The following is a 19,849-nucleotide window of genomic DNA, read 5'->3' on the forward strand; positions in this document are numbered from 1 at the left end:
CAGACCTGCCTCACCGCCTGTGAAGCGACTCCCCTGCAGGTGGGGAGCTGGGGGCTTGAACTGGGATCCTTACGCTTGCACCACGTGCGCTTAACCCACTGCACTACCGCCCAACCCCTGCTTTAATACTTTCATCAGATTTCTCTTTACAAACTGTAGAGGCCAGGAGAGAGTGGAATGACATATTCAAAGTTCTAAAGGAGAGGGATTTCCAGCCACAAATATTGTATCCTGCAAAATTATCCTTCAAATGTGAGGGAGAAATAAAGGTTTTCTCAAATATTCAAGAACTAAAGGAGTTTTCCACAATCAATCCCACCTTACAAGAACTACTGAACCAGTCCCACAAGAAAGGAAGAAGCAATGGAATACATGTTCCAAACACCAAGTTACAGATGCTACCATGATGTTAACCTGACTTAACCGGATAAACAGATTCACCAATGTACCCTGGAATCCCACCTCTCCAGAGTCCTGCCTGAGTAGGGAAAGATAGGGACAGGCTGGGAGTATGGATCAACCTGTCAATGCCCATGTCCATAGGAGAAGCAATTACAGAAGCCAGACCTCCCACCTTCTGCACCCCATAATGACCCTGGGTCCATGCTCCCAGAGAGATAAAAAATAGGAAAGCTTCCAATGGAAGGAGTGGGATATGGAACTCTGGTGGTGGGAAATATGTGGAATTTCACCCCTCTTATTCTATGGTTTTGTTGATACTTTCTATTTTACAAATGAAACAAAGAAAGTTGGGTTGAAATATGCAGAAGAATGAAATTGGACCAATGCATTTCGCCACACACAAAAGTTAGCCCCAAATGGATCAAAGATTTGGATATTAAGCCAGAAACCATTATCATTTGGAGAAAAATATTTGCAGAATTTTTTTCTTTTAACTAACATATCCAGCCTACTCATTTCTATTGTACTATTCTATCATAAGACTATAATAGTTCTTCTATTGCTTTCTAAAACTTTGATAGTAAATAACTGGAATTAAAATGCTTATTAAGAAAAAAATTCTTTTAGGTAGTCGGGCGGTAGTGCAGTGGGTTAAGCGCATGTGGTGCAAAGTGCGTAAGGATCCCGGTTTGAGCCCCCGGCTCCCCACCTGCAGGGGAGTCGCTTCACGGCTGGTGAAGCAGGTCTGCGGGTGTCTATCTTTCTCTCCCCCCCTGTCTTCCCCATCTCTCTCCATTTCTCTCTGTTCTATCCAACAATGACGACATCGACAATAATAACTACAACAACAATGAAAAACAAGGGCAACAAAAAGGGAAAATAAATTAAAGAAAAAAAAAGAAAAACTTAAACTAATTAGTTAATTAGCTTATTTATTGGGTAGAGACAGATAGGTATTGAGAAGGAAAGGGGAGAGAGACAGAGAAATATTGGCTGTATTGCTTTACTGCTTGTGGAGCTTTCCCCCTACAAGTGGGAACTAAGGGCTTGAACCCTGGTCCTTGTGCATTGTAGCATGTGCGCTCAGCCAGGTGCATCAATACCTGACCTCCTTGATGTAAGCTTTGAGAACATCTTCCAAGACTAGGTTCCAACTTCAAGGAAAACAAAAGCAAACTAATGAAATTCTGCACAGCAAAAGGAACCATGGCCAAGACAGAGATTCCCTAAAGAATGGGAGATCTTTGCATGCCATCATTCAGGTAAAGGACTAATACACAAAATTTATAAAGAACTCACCAGTTCTGGGGAGACAGCATTATGCTGGGGAGTCAGCATAATGGTTATGCAAAAGACTTTCATTCCTGAGGCTCCAAGGTCTCAGCTTCAATCCCTAGCTCTACCACAACCCAGAGCTGAGCAGTGCTTTGGTCTTTCACTGTGTTTTCTCTCTGTATTTCTCTCTCATTAAAATAAAAATTAAAAATAATGGGAAAAAAACCACCTTCACTAAACTCATCCAAAAATGAGAAGATATGGGCAGAATCTTTACCAAAGCAGAGACCCCTTCCTGTGCCCCCCTCCATGGCCAACAGACACATGAGAAAAAGTGCTCAGTCATTGATTATCAGAGAAATGCAAATAAACACAGTAGACAGACTTCTGGAGGTGTATCCAAAGAGTAACAGCAATTGAAAGATAAAAAGACAAAACAGTGGACAAAAATGAGGCACACTTTACATCTGTGTGAATGCCATATATTAGAAAAGAGTGGGCCGGGTGGTAGCGTACCGGTTTAAGCGCACATAGTACACAAGTGCAAGAACCCACGCAGGGATCACAGTTCAAGCCCCCAGCCTCCCACCAGCAGGGGGTCGCTTCACAGGCGGTGAAGCAGGTCTGCAGGTGTCTTTCTCTCATCCTCTCTGTCTTCCCCATCTCTTTCAATTTCTATCTGTCCTATCCAACAACAGTAGCAAAAATTGTAAAAGATGGCCACCAGTAGCAGTGGATTCGTGGTGCAGGAAGTGAGCCCCAGTGATAACCCTGGAGGCCGAGAAAAAAAAAAGACAGAAACAAGTATTGGCAAAGATGTGGAGAAAAATGAACCCTTCTACATTGCTGGAGGTAATTGGCCCAACTCCTGTAGAAAACAATCTGGAGACTTTTCAGAACACTAGAATAGACCTACCTTATAACCTATCAATTCCTTTCCTGGGATATATCCAAAGGAAACAAAACACACCCATCTGAAGTGATCTGTGTATACCTATGCTTATAGCAGCACAATTTGTATTAACCCAGTCTTGGAAGCTACCTAGATGCCCAAAGACAGATGAATGACTAAGAAAATTGTGGTAAATATATACAATGGAATATTACTTAGCTATTAAAATGATAATCTCTTTTATTTCATCTTGGATGGAATTTGAAGGCATATGCTAAATTAAGTAAATAAGTCGAGGCCGAGTGGTGGTGCACCTGGTTGAGTGCACATGTTTCGGTGTGCAAGGATCTGGGTTCAAGCCCCTGGTCCTCACCTGCAGAGGAAAAGCTTTGCAAGTGGTGAAGCAGGGCTGCAGGTGTCTCTCTGTCTCTCTGTCTCCCCCTACTCTCAATTTCTGGCTGTCTCTATCCAATAATGATAATAAAAAATAAATAAGTCAAAAAGAGAAGGACAAATACCAGATGATCTCACTTACAGGTGGAACTTAAGAAACAAGACCAGAAAAGGAAAATGCAAAGTGAAACCTGGACTGGGTATTGTAAACTGCACTAAAGCAAAAGACTGGGAAGGGGAAGGGTTAGGAAAGTCCTGAAGTATTGATAATGCTCAAATACCAGTAACTGTATTGTAAGCCATTAACCCCTCAGTATATTGAGGGAAAAAATTCCCTTCTGTAGTGGGCAAATATCTTGAAAGGACACTTTTTATAAGTGGAAGATAGTCATGACTTAAGCATGTGAAAAGCTGCTCACACTTGTAAGTTAGTAGGGAAATAAAAAATTTGAACCACAAAGAGATACCATTTCACATTCATGAAAGGGGTAAATTAAATTTGGTGGTGCCAAAATGTTGGTGAGTTATAGAGACACTAGAAGGTTTTTTTTTTTAATTGGTGGAGGGAGGTTTAATAATTTAGAGTAAATACAATTGTTGGTATATGTGTAAAATTTCTCCGTTTTCTATAAAACACTCCCCCAGCCTAGGTCCTCCTCAACCATATTGCACCAGGACCTTAAAACTTCTCCCCTGCCCCCAAAGTCCTTTCATTTTGGTGTAATACACGACCCTAGAACTTTCATACTTTGCTAGTGAGCTTATAAAAAGCAAGACTTTGGAAAATTGCTTGACAGTTTCTTAAGAAGTTAGTTAAGTGCGAGTCGGGCGGTAGTGCAGTGGGTTAAGCGCATGTGGCGCAAAGCTAAAGGACCGGTGTAAGGATCCCGGTTCAAGCCCCCGGCTCCCCACCTGCAGGGGAGTCGCTTCACAGGCAGTGAAGCAGGTCTGCAGGTGTCTGTCTTTCTCTCCCCCTCTCTGTCTTCCCCTCCTCTCTCCATTTCTCTCTGTCCTATCTAACAATGACAACATCAATAACAACAACAACTACAACAATAAAACAACAAGGGCAACAAAAAGGAATGAATAAATATTAAAAAATTTATTTAAAAAAGAAGTTAATAAGTAGTTAAATATATATTAAGCTTATGACCCAACAGTTTTCCTCTTAGATATTTAACCCTAGAGAAATGAGATTCGATATAACAAAAAATTAGAAACAATTCAAATTTCTATCACCAAGAAAGTATGTAATAAAAGAATGATAGATTAATAAATGGAATGTTACTTAAGTAATAAAAGAATAAACTATTGATATGTGTGATAAAATAACAATAATTCATAGGTATATATGCCCCAGAGAGGAAATACCATTTATATGAAGTTCATAAATAGCTACAATTAATATGATAGACAGCCCAATGGTTGTTGGATATGAGGAGAGGAAATTGAGATTTTTTTGTAGATAAGGGTAATTGATAGTCAGCATTTAAAAACTTACTGAGTTTTGTACTCTGTATGTATAAAAACATTTTACATTATGTGCAATAAAGGAAAGTATAAATCTTTTTTTTCTTTTCTTTTTTTTTTTTTTTACCAGAGCACTGTTCAGCTCTGGCTTACGGCAATGTGGGAGATTGAACCTGGGACTTTGGAGCCTCAGGCATGAGAGTCTTTTTACATAACAATTATGCTGTCTACCCCTGCCCCTAAATATTTTTTATTATCTTTATTTATTGAATAGAGACAGCCAGAAATTGAGAGGAAAGTGGGTAATAGAGGGGGAGAGAGGCAGAGAGAAACCTGCAACCCTCCTTCACCAATCACAAAGCTTTCCCCCTGTAAGTGGAGACTGGGGGGCTTGAACCCTGTTCCTTGCACTTTGTAACATGTGCGCTCAACCAGGTGCAATACCACCTGGCCCTGATAAGTATAAATCTTAAGGATATTTGCACATTGATAAAAATAGGTATATTGAACCTAGGACCTCAGTCCAGTTCAAGTCCTGCATTCTACCCAATGAGCCATTCCTTGACTGCCCACAGTTATTACTACCTCTGAAGATTTATTTATTAATCATAAAGTATATAGAGAGAGAACCAAAGCATCACTCTGACATCTGCAATGTTCAAGACAGAACTCTGGACCTAATACTTTTAAGTCTTTTTTCTCTAGCTACTGTACCACTTCCCAGGTTGCCCAAAGTTATTTTGTTAATAATTACTGTTTGTATCACTTTTCTTTTGAAGGTTGATTATTTAATAAAAGTTAGAGATTTACAATATGAAATAATTTTAATTTTAAATAGTAGAGCTATTCAGATTTTTAGGAATTTTTCATTTGTTTCCTTATACTTTGCTCTTAACAGTGGGACAATAAGTAAGTACATTAAAAGCATATTTTTAAAATAGGGAATATGCTAAAAATTGAGAATATAAGTAAAAAAAAATAGAAAATCCTGTTAAAATTGAATTTGATTTAGTTAACATTAATTTTCATCATTCATGCAGTTATTGATTGGATTTAAGATTAGATTAACCATAATACTAACCTAAAAAGTTGTGTTGGTTTTGCCAAGAGATAGATATTACTTTAAGCCATTCTAAGATCTACTACCTTCCTGACCCTCTAGAGGGAACAAAATATCTTTTTAAAAATGATATGTATTTGAAGCTCTAAGATTAGCAAAAGGAGACTGACCATTGATTGACTCCACAATAATTATTAATAATGAATTAATAATTTCTTTTATGTAATTTTAATCCTAGAGACTTACTGTAAAATCACTGATACGGTATATTATGCTAGTTTTTTTTTTATCCCTCCTAATAATACTTTGTTTTTCCAATTCCAGTATCAGTTTACTGAGGAAATGTTGATTTATAGGATTTTTTTTTTCCTCCAGGGTTATTGCTGGGCTCGGTGCCTGCACCATGAATCTACCGCTCCTGGAGGCCATTTTTCCCCCTTTTAGTTGCCCTAGTTGTTGCAGCCTCGTTGCGGTTATTATTGCCGTTGTTGACGTTGCTTTGTTGTTGGATAGGACAGAGAGAAATGGAGAGAGGAGGGGAAGACAGAGAGAGAGGGGAGAGAAAGATAGACACCTGCAGACCTGCTTCACTGCCTGTGAAGCGACTCCCCTGCAGGTGGGGAGCCGGGGGCTCGAACCGGGATCCTTACTCCGGGGCTCGGTGCCTGCACCATGAATCTACCGCTCCTGGAGGCCATTTTTCCCCCTTTTAGTTGCCCTAGTTGTTGCAGCCTCGTTGCGGTTATTATTGCCGTTGTTGACGTTGCTTTGTTGTTGGATAGGACAGAGAGAAATGGAGAGAGGAGGGGAAGACAGAGAGAGAGGGGAGAGAAAGATAGACACCTGCAGACCTGCTTCACTGCCTGTGAAGCGACTCCCCTGCAGGTGGGGAGCCGGGGGCTCGAACCGGGATCCTTACTCCGGTCCCTGCGCTTTGCGCCACGTGCGCTTAACCCACTGCGCCACCACCCGACCCCCAATTTATAGGATTTTTATTGTCACAAGAGTGCACCGCCACATTTCCCCAAAATAGGAGTACATTTCATCTTCAGCCAAACTATCAGTTTATTCCGCCATAGAAATTTCCGTCAAACTCCCCTTAGTTATTTTCCCTTCCCTCCTCTTGGTTCCTGTCTGCTGTGATAGAGTATAGCCTATTTTATGTTAGCATTAAGAATGGTGACAAAGTTTGATTATTAAACTTCTATTTGTGAGCACGTCTATTAACTATAATACTACTGTGGTTTCAATAGGAACGAGTTCAAAAGACCTTTCCTCATCCAATTGATAAATGGGCTATTGCTGATGCACAGTCTGCCATTGAAAAGCGAAAACGCAGAAATCCTCTTTTACTGCCTGTGGACAAAATACATCCTTCATTGAAGGTAATATAAATATTTTGAACATTGGGGAAATTGTTTATAACAAATAATGTTTTATAGTGTTAGTATATTTATATAGCCTGTTGTTGCACTTACATTGTATACACATACATGTTTCTTTAATATGTGTGTAGAATAAAAATAAATGCACTCTGATAAAATCAGATTGTCTTTCAAATAATATTGACCATAAGCAGTTAATGCATTTCATGACATCTTCTGGCAAACGCTAGAAGAAGAATGACATCTTCTGATAACTAGTACACCTAATTGATTTCTGTTTTGATTAAGAAAATGCATACTACCAAAAACTACTCTAAGTGTATAACTTTAATTTGTATTATCATAGATATTTTTATATGCATTATAAAACTAAGGTAGGGAATATGATTTAACTTTCAAAGTACATAGTATACAATGGATTTTGAAATTCCTTGATAGAAGTTTTATTTTTATTTTTTTATTTTTGCCTCATATAAGCAATGCATGTGCTCTTTCACTCCCTTGGTAACAATTTAAGAAACTACTTCCATGTGACTTGGGAGGTAGCACAGTTGTGAGAGCTTTGGGTTTAATAGCAAGAGGTCCTGAGTGTGATCCCTGGCTTTGTATGTGTCAGAGTGATGCTCTGGTTGTCTCCTTTTTGCTCATCTTTATAAATAAATGAAATCTTAAATAAACAAAAAATATGCCAGCCAACCTGCCTGCCTGCTTACCTCCCTTCCCACCTTCCCTTCCTTCTTTTCTTCCTTCCATACATTCCTCCATAGATGTGATTTGCAAATATTGGTAAAGTAGGTCTTTAAAAATAACAAATATTTGTCAGATTTTTTTTGTATGGTATATTAAGAGTTTTTTTTTTTTGTAAGTTTCTTGATTTCTATACTAGAATTAGTTACCTTTTCATTTGATCCTAATGACAGGTTTGTTTGATATCTCTTAAAAACAAAACAAAAAAAAAAAAACACTTGATATTGGGGTTGACTGCTCATCATGTCCAGCAATATCAGTCTAGACATTTAGTTTATAAAAAATTATTTATAAAAAGAATGTTAAATAAAATAAAAATTTGAAATGTTTAGCAGATATTTTTAGTACTATGTTTTAGAGCTAAATTGTTCATTTTTTTTCTACAGGAAGTTTTAGGGTACAAAGTGGACTACCATGTGTCCCTATATATTGTGGCTGTGTTAGAGTATATCTCAGCTGATATTCTTAAATTGGCTGGCAATTATGTTTTTAATATTCGACATTATGAAATATCTCAGCAAGACATTAAAGTGTCAATGTGTGCAGATAAGGTAAGTGTTGAGATATATTGAAATATTGCTTGAATAATAGTGACTTCTTGTCACTTCAGTCCCTGGCACCACCATAAATTAGGGCAAAGCAATTCTCTTGTCATGGGGAGGTAAAAAACTGTTCATGGGGTCAGGGAGATACCATAATGGCTATTGCAGAAAGATTCATGCCTAAGACACTGAGGTCCCGGGTTCAATTCCTTGCCCCACTATAAGCCAAAGCTGAGCAGAGAAAAAAAAAGAAGAGAAAAGAAAAGAAGGAACTGGGAGTCGGGCGGTGGCTCAGTGGGTTAAGCGCACGTGGCGCAAATCGCCAGGACCTGCGTAAGGATCCCGGTTCGAGCCCCCGGCTCCCCACCTGCAGGGGAGTCGCTTCATAGGCGGTGAAGCAGGTCTGCAGGTGTCTGTCTTTCTCTCCCCCTCTGTCTACCTCTCCTCTCTCCATTTCTCTCTGTCCTATCCAACCACGACGACGACATCAATAGCTAACAATAATAAATACAACAATAAAACAAGGGCAACAAAAGGGAATAAATAAATATTTTAATAAAAAAAAAAGAAAAGAAGGAACTAATTATGTATCAACAACTATTCTGTAAACCATCATTTTCTCAATAAAGTGATTAAGGAGGGGACAGCAGGGAGGTTAAAAAAACTAATACAAGTCAAAGGTGGATTGGGAAAGTTATTAACTCCCCTGTGGTGTGAACCACTTGAGACTTAAATTGTCAACACAGTTTGGTTTATTCTGCTATCAAAACATCTCTTATGTAACCATAATACAATACAAATGTAAGAAATTAACATTGAGGGGAATCAGGCAGTAGCACAGTGGGTTAAGCGCACGTGGCGCAAAGCGCAAGGACCGGTATAAGGATCCCGGTTTGAGCCCCCAGCTCCCCACCTGCAGGGGAATCGCTTCACAAGCAGTGAAGCAGGTCTGTAGGTGTTTTATCTCTCTCCCTCTCTGTCTTCCCCATCTCTCTCCATTTCTCTCTCTCCCATCCAACAACAATGACAACAACAATACAACAGTAAAGCAGCAAGGGCAACAAAAGGGACTAAATAAATAAATAAATAATAAAATCTTTAAAAAAAAGAAAAGAAATTAACACTGATACATTAATTATACCATCAAATCTTCAGACTTCATTCACGGTTTCCCTGTTGTTTCCATGATGTCTTTTGTAGGAAAACATTTAGTTCAGAATTGAACTAAATAATAATAATTAGTTACCAAATATCTTTTTCCCCCTTTGCTCTGAAACAGTTCCTCATTCTCCCCTTGCTTTTTATGAGCTTAGTTACTCTTAAAGATATTACCAATTAATGTTTGAAATGTCTTTTTAAAATTTTTTTTAAATTATCTTTATTTAGTGTATAGAGATAGCCAGAAATTAAGAGGAAGGGAAGAGGGAGATAGAGATGGAGAGGACAGACACCTGAAACACTGCTTCACCACTTTCAAAGCTTTCCCCTTGCAGGTGGGGACTGCGGGCTTGAACCTGGGTCCTTGCACATTGTAATACGTACACTCAATAGGTTGTGCCACCACCTGGCCCTGTTTGAAATGTCTTACACTTTACTCTTTTTCTTATGTTTCCTTTTGATTAAATTCAGATTATGGATTTTGGGCAGAAATAGAATTAATGTTGGTTTATCTTACTGCATTTTCTCGCATGGCACGTAATTTCAGTGTGCCCCATTACTGGTGATCACTTTACTAAATGATCAAGGTATGGGGGTTGCTGGCTCACCTGGTTGAGTGCACAAATTACCATGTACAAGGACTTGGGTTCAAGCCCCCACTGCCCATCTCCAGGGTGGCAGCTTCATGAATGGTGAAGCATGTCTGGGTATCTCTCTTTCTCTCTCCCTCCCCCTCCTCTCAATTTCTTTTGGTTCTATCAAATAAAATAGAAAGAAAAAAAAGTTTCCAGGAGCAGTGGATTCATAGTGCTGGCAAAAATAAATAAATAAATAAATAAATAAATAAATAAAATAGTGTGCTTTTATCATAGTGTCATTTAATTTTTCTCCTTTTAACTTTATGTAAATGTACATATCCATCTTTAGTATATTCTTTTTTAAATTTTATTTTCTAATTTGTTACTTACTGGATAGAAGAGATAGAGAGGACTCAAGAGTGAGGGGTAGATAAAGATGGAGAAAGAGACACCCATGTAGCACTGCTTCACAGATCATGAAGCCTACCCTGTGCAGGTGGGTAGGCTTGAACCTGAGTCCTTACACAGTGTGCTCTCAACTGATTAAGCCACTACTCAGCCTCCACATCCATCTGTATAAAAAGATACTGAACCGTGAGTTGGGCGGTAGCACAACAGGTTAAGCGCACGTGGCGCGAAACACAAGGACCGGAATAAGGATCCAGGTTCGAGCCCCCAGCTCCCCACCTGCAGGGGAATCGCTTCACAGGCGGTGAAGCAGCTCTGTAGGTGTCTATCTTTCTCTCTCCCTCTCTGTTTTCCCCTCCTCTCTCCATTTCTCTCTCTCCTATCTAACGACAACAATAATAACTATGACAATAAAAACAACAAGGGCAATAAAAGGGAAAATAAATAAATAAAATTTAAAAAAAAAGATAAGGAACGATGTTGAATGCCTGCTATTTGCCAGACACAAAAGTATGCTTTTTAATTTATTTTTATTTATTTTTTTAAAAAATTATTTTTGTTGCCCTTGTTTTTATTGATGTTGTTGTTGTTAAATAGGACAGAGAGAAATGGAGAGAGGAGGGGAAAACAGAGGGGGAGAGAAAGATAGACACCTGCAGACCTGCTTCACCACTTATGAAGTGACTCCCCTGCAGGTGGGGGGGAGCCAGGGGCTCAAACCGGGATTCTTTTTTTTTTTTTTTCCTCCTCCAGGGTTATTGCTGGGCTCGGTGCTTGCACCATGAATCCACCGCTCCTGGAGGCCATTTTTTTTCCCCCTTTTGTTGCCCTTGTTGTAGCTTCGTTGTGGTTATTATTATTGCCCTTGTTGACACAATTCGTTGTTGGATAGGACAGAGAGAAATGGAGAGAGGAGGGGAAGACAGAGAGAGAGGGGAGAGAAAGATAGACACCTGCAGACCTGCTTCACCGCCTGTGAAGCGACTTCCCTGCAGGTGGGGAGCCGGGGGCTCGAACCGGGATCCTTACTCCGGTCCCTGCGCTTTGCGCCACATGTGCTTAACCCACTGCGCCACCGCCCGACCCCCCAAACCGGGATTCTTATCCCGGTTCTTGCACTTCACGCCATGTCCAACTCTCAAAAGTATGCTTTTTAATATACATTACCTTGTTGATTTCTGTTATCAGTAATATTATATAGAGATAGAATATGGCTTTCAAAAGAATAAATAACTTGCCTATAATTGCATGTGAGTAAAACAGTTGAGCTGAAGTTTTTTTTTTAATATTTATTTATTTTCCTTTTTGGTTTTTTTTTCTTTTTCTTTTTTTTTTTAAATTTTTTATTTAAGAAAGGATTAATGAACAAAAACATAAGGTAGGAGGGGTACAACTCCACACAATTCCCACCACCCAATCCCCATAACCCACCCCCTCCCATGATAGCTTTCCCATTCTCTAGCCCTCTGGGAGCATGGACCCAGGGTCGTTGAGGGTTGCAGAAGGTAGAAGGTCTGGCTTCTGTAATTGCTTCCCCGCTGAACATGGGCATTGACTGGTCGGTCCATACTCCCAGTCTGCCTCTCTCTTTCCCTAGTAAGGTGTGTCTCTGGGAAAGCTGAGCTCCAGGACACATTGGTGGGGTCTTCAATCCAGGGAAACCTGGCCAGCCTGGTGGCATCTGGAACCTGGTGATTGAAAAGAGGGTTAACATATGAAGCCAAACCATTTGTTGAGCAATCATGGATCCCAAGCTTGGAATAGTTGAGAGGAAGTGTTAGGGAGGTACTCACTGCAAACTCTAGTGTACTTCTGCTTTCAGGTATATATTTTGCACTAGTTTATGGATACGTGTGCACATAAGCTCTCTCTCACAGAAACTGGTGTATATCTAGGTTATGGGACTTTGTTAGAAAGTGAACTACCTGAGATGAAATTAGAGTGTACTATAAAAGGAAAGGTCTCACCCGAGTAATGAAGCTGAAGGGTTGTCATTCCACACATGAGGTCTCTGGATACAGTCTGAGGTGAAGCATGTTGAGGTGGCAATCGTTGCGTTGGTTAGGTTGTGATCGGCGGATGCAATATTATTTGGTTTGGATTGGGAGATGCATACGGGAAAGTGGGCCCTATCCAAGGGTTCCAGGACTGGGGGAAGTAGGGGCTCTATAGTGAAGATGTGAGGTTCCTGCTGTCTTAGGGTTCAAAAAGACAATCGATAGTTAATATTATCATCACATTATTTGTTAATTGGGTTAACTTTGAAAAGTCCCTTTGTTATGGTTTGCTGTACAGTACCCAGTATCTTGTATATAGCTGTGCTATTGGATGCTTCTAATCTACTTGGTCTAGGCTTTATGTACACTCCTAGCAAAATGTAGACATATAAATCAATAGTTAATTAATATGAGAGGGGGGAAATCAATTGTATGTCTCAAAGTTTCTCAAAAGACAAACTGAATCTTTTTAATATATAGGCTATGTATTTGATATGCAGACTCTCTTATTTTCCTTTTTGTTGCCCTTGTTGTTTTTTATTATTGTTGTTGTTATTGATGATGTCGTTGTTGGATAGAACAGAGAGACATGGAGAGAGGAGGGGAAGACAGAGGGGGGAGAGAAAGACAGACACTTGCAGACCTGCTTCACCACCTGTGAAGCAACTCCCCTGCAGGTGAGGAGCTGGGGGCTCGAACCGGGATCCTTATTTGGTCCATGCACTTAGCACCACCTGCGCTTAACCCATGGTGCTACCGCCCGACTCCCGAAGGTTTTCTTTTTTAATTGATTAAATTATGAACTGCAACTCCGTTGGATAAGAGGGGTACAATTCCACAGAATTCCCACCACCAGAGTTTCACATCCCATCCCCTCTGTTGGAGGCTTTCCTATTCTTTTATTTATTTTCCCTTTTGTTGCCCTTGTTGTTTTTATTGTTGTTGTAGTTATTGATGTCATTGTTGTTGGATAGGACAGAAAGAAATGGAGAGAGAAGAGGAAGACAGGAAGAGAAAGACACCTACAGATATGCTTCACTGCCTGTGAAGCGACTCCCCTGGAGGTGGGGAGCTGAGGACTCAAACCAGGATCTTTAAGCTGTTCCTTGCACTTAACCCACAGCGCTACTGCCTGACTCCCGGCTTTCCTATTCTTTATCCGCTGGGCGTATGGACCCAGGATTGTTATGAGGTGCTAAAGGTGGAAGGTCCACTGGACATGGACATTGGCAGGCTGATCCATACTCCCAGCCTGCTTCTGTCTTTTCCGAGTGAGTCAGGGATCTGGAGAGGTAGGGTTCCAGGACACATTGGTGGTGATGTCTGCTCAGGGAAGTTAGGTTGGCCTAATGAAACTTCATCTGAAACTTCGTGACTAAAAAAGCATTAAGATATAAAGCAGAACAAATTGTTTAATAATCAGGAACCTAAAGGTAAGAATATAGAAAATGAGATTTGGGTTCTCCATTTTTGGAAAAGTTAGGAAGTCTATTTTAAGTATATTTAAGTATAAGGGGCCCATGACTTCACTTATTCTTGCTTGAGCCCGACAGCTAACATGCAGATGGGCTAAAGATACTGTCTGGGGAGATGGGAATAAGATTAAAAAAGCTGGACCAGGGAAGAAAGTAGCCCCCAAATGTCGTTAATGTTCGGGGGCTCCAGCAGGCCGGCCTAGCGTCATGGCGGTAGACAGAGACAGAGACTCGAGGACACACGGCTGGGCTGAGAAGCTGTAGTTTAATCTTTATTCACGAACGGGCAAATCACCACACCATGTGCTTCTCCATCTTTCTCCCTCCCAGGCTGCTGCTGCCCCACTCTGCACGTCCTTAGCATAGGGAGTGGGGAGAAAGCAGGCGCGAAACTAGCAAGGGCCAAACCAATTCTCTCAGAGGTCGGGGGGAACTGGAGCAAACCAATATGAAACATACCAACACCCAACTATGGGAATAGTATATAAATACCATTAACTGTAAACCCCATTGATCTGACCTTGAGCCTATGTCTATTGATATTCAGCACAGGAGTCTGTGTAACCTCTATATCCCCATAGGTCTCTGGTCATATTCCGTGGCCATAGCTAGGAAGATTCTAGGCTGCACTCATTACAGGACCAGTCTTCCTCAATTGGTAGAGTATGTTGACCCAGTCTCCCTTTGAAGAGTGGGACAGTCCCTGCCATTGTTCAACATTGAGGGTAAGGTCCTGAAAAGGCCCACAAGCAGGTCCATGACACTGTTGCTGATGGAGATGACCAGCAGTGGTAGAGAGAGAGATCTGTTAGAGGTCTAGGCCCATCATATCTGTGTGGGAACCCCAGGATTCCCTAAGTAGGGCATCAGATAATGGGGTGGCCTGGTAATGACCAAAAGAGCCATCAGTGAAGTATGCCAGTCTCTTGCCTTTATCCAGCCTTTGTAGTCTTTATCTGATAGGGTTAGTGTTAGAGTGATTGAGGGAAGTGAACTAGGAAGTAGGTGAGGAGGGTATCTAGGTCTAAGTAGAAACTATTTGATTAGGTACTTTATGGTGTCTTTTTCTAGGTCTTTCTACTTGCTTTCTGCACTTACTGAGTCACTGTAGACTACTGTGCACTTTTACTTTAAGGTATATGTTTTCCCATACATATGTATATGTGCCCTATTTCATGGGCCCTGGTCTATATCTAGGTTCTGTAGCTTTGTTGGCAAGTGTGCTACCCAAAGTAAAATTAAGGAGTCTTGTGAGCTAGGAAAAGTTTTACCAGTGTAATGGAGCTGAAGGGTTGACATTCTAGGCCTGGCCTCTCTGGATGCTGTCCAAAGTGAAACATATCAAGGTGGTACTAGTTGCATTGATTTAGGGTTTTTTATAGAGAATGGGGAAGGTTCCTGCTGTCTTAGAGTTTAAGAAGGCAATAGATAGCTATTACTATAAGTAAGTTACTTGGAAATTTGGTTGACTTTGAAAATCCCATGGGTAGGATTTATTGTATATTACAAGACCTTACCATGATTTATCTCATTTAATGTTATTTACAAATAATTTTATCTTATATACAGACAAGACCAGTTGCTTCTGGTCTCCATGGTCTAAGATTATAGGGGATTTAATATTTCAAAGAAAAAGTCATTATTAGAAATGTATTAACAATTTAAGCCCACTGTTGAAATTCAATCAAGTTGCCAATCCAAAATCTTCAGAGCTTAGATTGAAGGAATATATACTCAAAACTGGGGTCTATGCAACAAAAATTTTGAGACATTCAATCTAATTTTCCCCTCTTATATTGATTAGTGATTTATGAGACTATTATAAGTTAATAGGAGTGTATATTAATGCCATTCCCACCACCAAAGGTCTGTGTCCCTACCCCCACCCCCCTTTAGTGGAACTGAAAATCTACCCTCACCCTCCCACCAGAGATTTTTACTTTGGTGCAATACTCCAAATTCACTCAGTTTCTGCTTTGCGTTTCCATTTCTCTTCTTCTTTTTCAACTTCTGTTAGTGAGTGGGATCATCCTATACACATCTTTGTCTTTCTGACTTATCTTAACAGAATTTCTTCTAGCTCCATCCAAGATGGGTTGGAGAAGGTGGGTTGATTATTCTTTTTTATTATTATTCTTTTTAAAATTTTATTTATTTATTTTACTTTTGAGAGAGCTGCAGAGTGAGAGAGAGAGAGAGACAGAGAGAGACAGAGAGAAATACCAGAGCACTGCTCAGCTCTGGCTTATGGTGATGTGGGGGATTGAACCCGGGACTTTGGAGCCTCAGACATGAGAGTCTATTTGCATAACCATTATGCTGTCTCCCCCACCCGGGTTCATTATTCTAAATAGCTGAGTAGTATTCTATTGTATGTGTGTGTGTGTGTGTGTGTATATATATCTCACAACTTTCTCAGCCACTCATCTGTTGTTGGGCACCTGGGTTGTTTCCAGGTTTTGACTATTACAAATTGTGCTTGTATGAACACATACCTTTTAGAATGGGTGTGATTGAGTCATTAGGATATATCCCTAGGAGAGGAATTACTGAAGTCATAATGAAGGTTCATTTCTAGCCTTGTGAGGGTTCTCCAGACTGTTTTCCCCAGGGGTTGGACCAATTTACATTCCACCAGCAGTGCAGGAGGGTTCCTTTGCCCCCAGAACTTCTCCAGCATTTGTTGTTGCTGTCGTTTTTTGATGTGTGACATTTTCAAAGGGGTGTTTCTCTGATAGTCAGTGATGTGGAGCAATTTTCATATCTGTTGGCCTTTTGTATCTCTTCTGTAGTGAATTTAATTATAAATTTCTGTGTTTATATCCTCTCCCTACCTTTGGACTGTGTCATTTGCTTTTTTGTTGCTTTTTTGTTGCTAAGTTTGATGAACTCTTTATATATTTTGGTTAATAGCTTCTTGTCTGATATATGGCATGTAAAAATCTTCTCCCATTCTGTGAGGAGTCTCTTTTTTTTGGTGATGGTTTCTTTTGCTGTGCAGACGATTTTTAATTTGATCTGGTCCTGCTGGTTTATTTATTTTTAATTTTTTATTTATAAAATGGAAATATTGACAAGACCATAGAGTAAGAGGGGTACAGTTCCACACAGTTCCCACCACCAGAACTTCGTATCCAGTCTCCTCCCTTGAAAACTTTCCTATTCTTTATCCCTCTGGAAATATGGACCCAGGATCATTATTGGGTACAGAAGGTAGAAAGTCAGTCTTCTGTAATTGCTTCCCTGCTAAACATGGATATTGGCAAGTTGATCCAAATTCCCAGCCTTTATCATTCCCTAGTGGGGCAGGAGTCTGGGGAGGCAGGGTTCCAGGATTCATTGGTGGGGGTCGTCTGCCCCAGGAAGTCCTGTTGGTATCATGGATTCTTCTGGAACCTGGGGAGTCAGGCAGTAGCGCAGCAGGTTAAGCGCACATGATGCAAAGCGCAAGGACTGGCATAAGGATCCCTATGTTTTTTTTTTTTTATAATTTATTTCTTTATTGGGGAATTAATGTTTTACATTCAACAGTAAATACAATAGTTTGTACATGCATAACATTCCCCAGATTCCCATTTAACAATACAAGGATCCCTGTTTGAGCCTCCAGCTCCCCACTTCCAGGGGGGTCGCTTCACAAGTGGTGAAGCAAGTCTGCAGGTGTCTTTCTCTCACCCTCTGCCTTCCCCTCCTCTCTTCATTTCTCTCTGTCCTATCCAACAGTGATGACATCAGTAACAACAATAACTAGAACAATAAAAAAAGAAAAAACAAGGGCAACAAAAGGGAAAGTAGATAAATATTTTTTAAAAAACAGAAAAAAAAAAAGAATCTGGAACCTGGTTGATAAAAAAGAGTTAAGAGATGATACAGAACAAATTGTTGACTAACCACAAACCTAAAGGCAAGAATATTATAGATGAAGATCTCTGTTTTGGAAGAAGCTAGTAAGTCTATTTTTGTATATTCCAGGGGGTCCATGACTTTACTAGTTTTTTTTTATTTAAATCTTTATTTATAAAGTGGAAACACTGACAAGACCATAGTAAAAGAGGAGTACAATTCCACACAATTCCTGCCACTGGAACTCCATATCCCATCATCTGGAACCTGGTGGCTGAAAAAGAGTTAAGATAGAAAGCAGAGCAAATTGTTGACTAGTCATGAACCTAAAGGCAAGAATATATCAGATGGAGATTTGGGGTCTCCATTTTGGTAAAAGCTAGTAGGTCTATATTAGGTATATTCCAAGGGGCCCATTACCAAACTAGTTTTTGCTTGCACCTGACACTAATGTGCAGGTGACCTAAGCTATAATTGGAAAAAGGACCAGAAAGCTGGATCAGGGAAGAGAGTAACTCCCAAATATGGGGAAAGTATTGTTAACTATAAACCCCATCAATTTGATCTGGGGCCCATATTCAGCACAGGAGCCTATGTAACCTCTACATCCCTAATAGGTCTGAGCTCACATTCTGTGTCATGACTAGGAACATTCCAGGCTGCACTAATTTCAGAACCCATCTTCCTCAAGTGCCCATCCTCCCTTCAGAGAATGGAACATTCCCTACCATTGTTGATCCACATTGAGGGCAAGGTCCTATGGAGGCCGACAAAGGGGTCCATTATGTTGTTCCTGATGGTGATGACCAGTGACAGTGGTGAGAGGGATCTGTTAGAGGTCCAGGCCCATCATGTCTGTGTGGGAATGCTAGGACTTCCTGACTAGGGCCTGAATTGATGTAGTGGCCTGGGAGTGACCAAAGAGTTGTCATTATAGTATGCCAGTCTCTTGCCCTTATCTAGCTCTTATAGTCCTTACTTTGACAAGGTTAGCTTTGGAGTGATTGAGGGAAGTGAAATAGGAAGTAGGTGAGGAGGGTATCTAGGTCTAAGTAGAAACTGTTTCATTAGGTACTTTAAGGTGTCTTTTTTTAGGTCTTTCTACTTGCTTGCTGCATTTTTGCATTTACCATTGGTTTATTTTTGTTTTGGTCTTCCTTGCAATTGGGTCTGTATCATCAAAGATGTCCATATGATTTAGATGGGAAAGTGTTCCACCAATGTTTTCCTGTAGGTATTTGATGGTTTCTTGTCTAACATCTAAGTCCTTGATTGATTTTGGAGTTTACTTTTGTTTCTGGTGATATAAAGTGGTTCAGTTTCATCCTTTTGCACGTTTCAACCCAGTTTTTCCAACACCGTTTATTGAAGAGACCCTCCTTCCTCTGTTTAATATTTTGGGCCCCCATGTCAAAAATTAGATGTCCATAGGTATGAGCTGAAGTTTAAACTCAGATTGTTGACTCCAAAGTAAGTGCTCTTTTTATTATTATATATGTGTTTATGAGCAAGAATACATGATCTATATTGTATGTAGACATATATTTACACATGATATGTGCATAGACAACCTATGTATCTATTTGTATGTTGCTATTATGTTCATTTTATTCTGGGGAAAAATTTTATATACAGTTTTATTTGGACATTTTCCCTCTTTAACTTTTCTTTTTGTTATTTTAAATTTTCTCATAAATTAATACATGCAAATCTCATTGTTCAGTAATATCTAAATTGTTAGAACTTTGAGGAAACTTTATAAAGTGGAAAAATAAATTTATACATTATTAATTTTTATTTCTCAGGTTTTGATGGATATGTTTGATCAGGATGACATAGGTTTGGTTTCTCTCTGTGAAGATGAACCTAGTTCTTCAGGTGAATTGAACTACTGTGACCTTGTCAGAACTGAAATTGCAGAAGAAAGACAATATTTACGGGAACTAAATATGATCATAAAAGTGTTTCGCGAAGCCTTCCTTTCTGACAGGAAGTTGTTTAAACATTCTGTAAGTACCTTTTGTGGGCTTGAAATTCTGTGTACCCTGAAAGTCATTTGGTAACTTAGACTTATAAATAGTGGTTTTATATTTTTTGTGAGTATGCAAAACAAAAAATGCTTTTTTATTTTTATTTTTTAAACTTACTTAAATTTTTTTTATTATCTTTGTTTATTGGATAGAGACCGTCAGCAATCAAGAAGAAAGGGAGGGTTAGAGAGGGT

At 39.8% G+C, this 19,849-nt stretch overlaps 1 protein-coding gene across 2 annotated transcripts in view; it reads left to right on the top strand.

Moving 5' to 3' along the window:
- Positions 1-19,849, top strand: part of SOS2 (SOS Ras/Rho guanine nucleotide exchange factor 2) — a 120,463-nt gene that overhangs the window by 27,774 nt on the left and 72,840 nt on the right. Inside the window, exons 3-5 of one of the 2 annotated variants that reach the window (XM_007535794.3) lie at positions 6,746-6,877; positions 8,011-8,175; positions 19,431-19,634. In XM_007535794.3, the coding sequence (XP_007535856.1) occupies positions 6,746-6,877; positions 8,011-8,175; positions 19,431-19,634 (501 nt within the window). The remainder of the gene's footprint in view (positions 1-6,745; positions 6,878-8,010; positions 8,176-19,430; positions 19,635-19,849) is intronic. The other variant, XM_060175009.1, reaches the window with a different exon arrangement.

Source organism: Erinaceus europaeus, chromosome 16 (genome assembly GCF_950295315.1).
Source record: "Erinaceus europaeus chromosome 16, mEriEur2.1, whole genome shotgun sequence".
NCBI lineage: Eukaryota > Metazoa > Chordata > Mammalia > Eulipotyphla > Erinaceidae > Erinaceus > Erinaceus europaeus.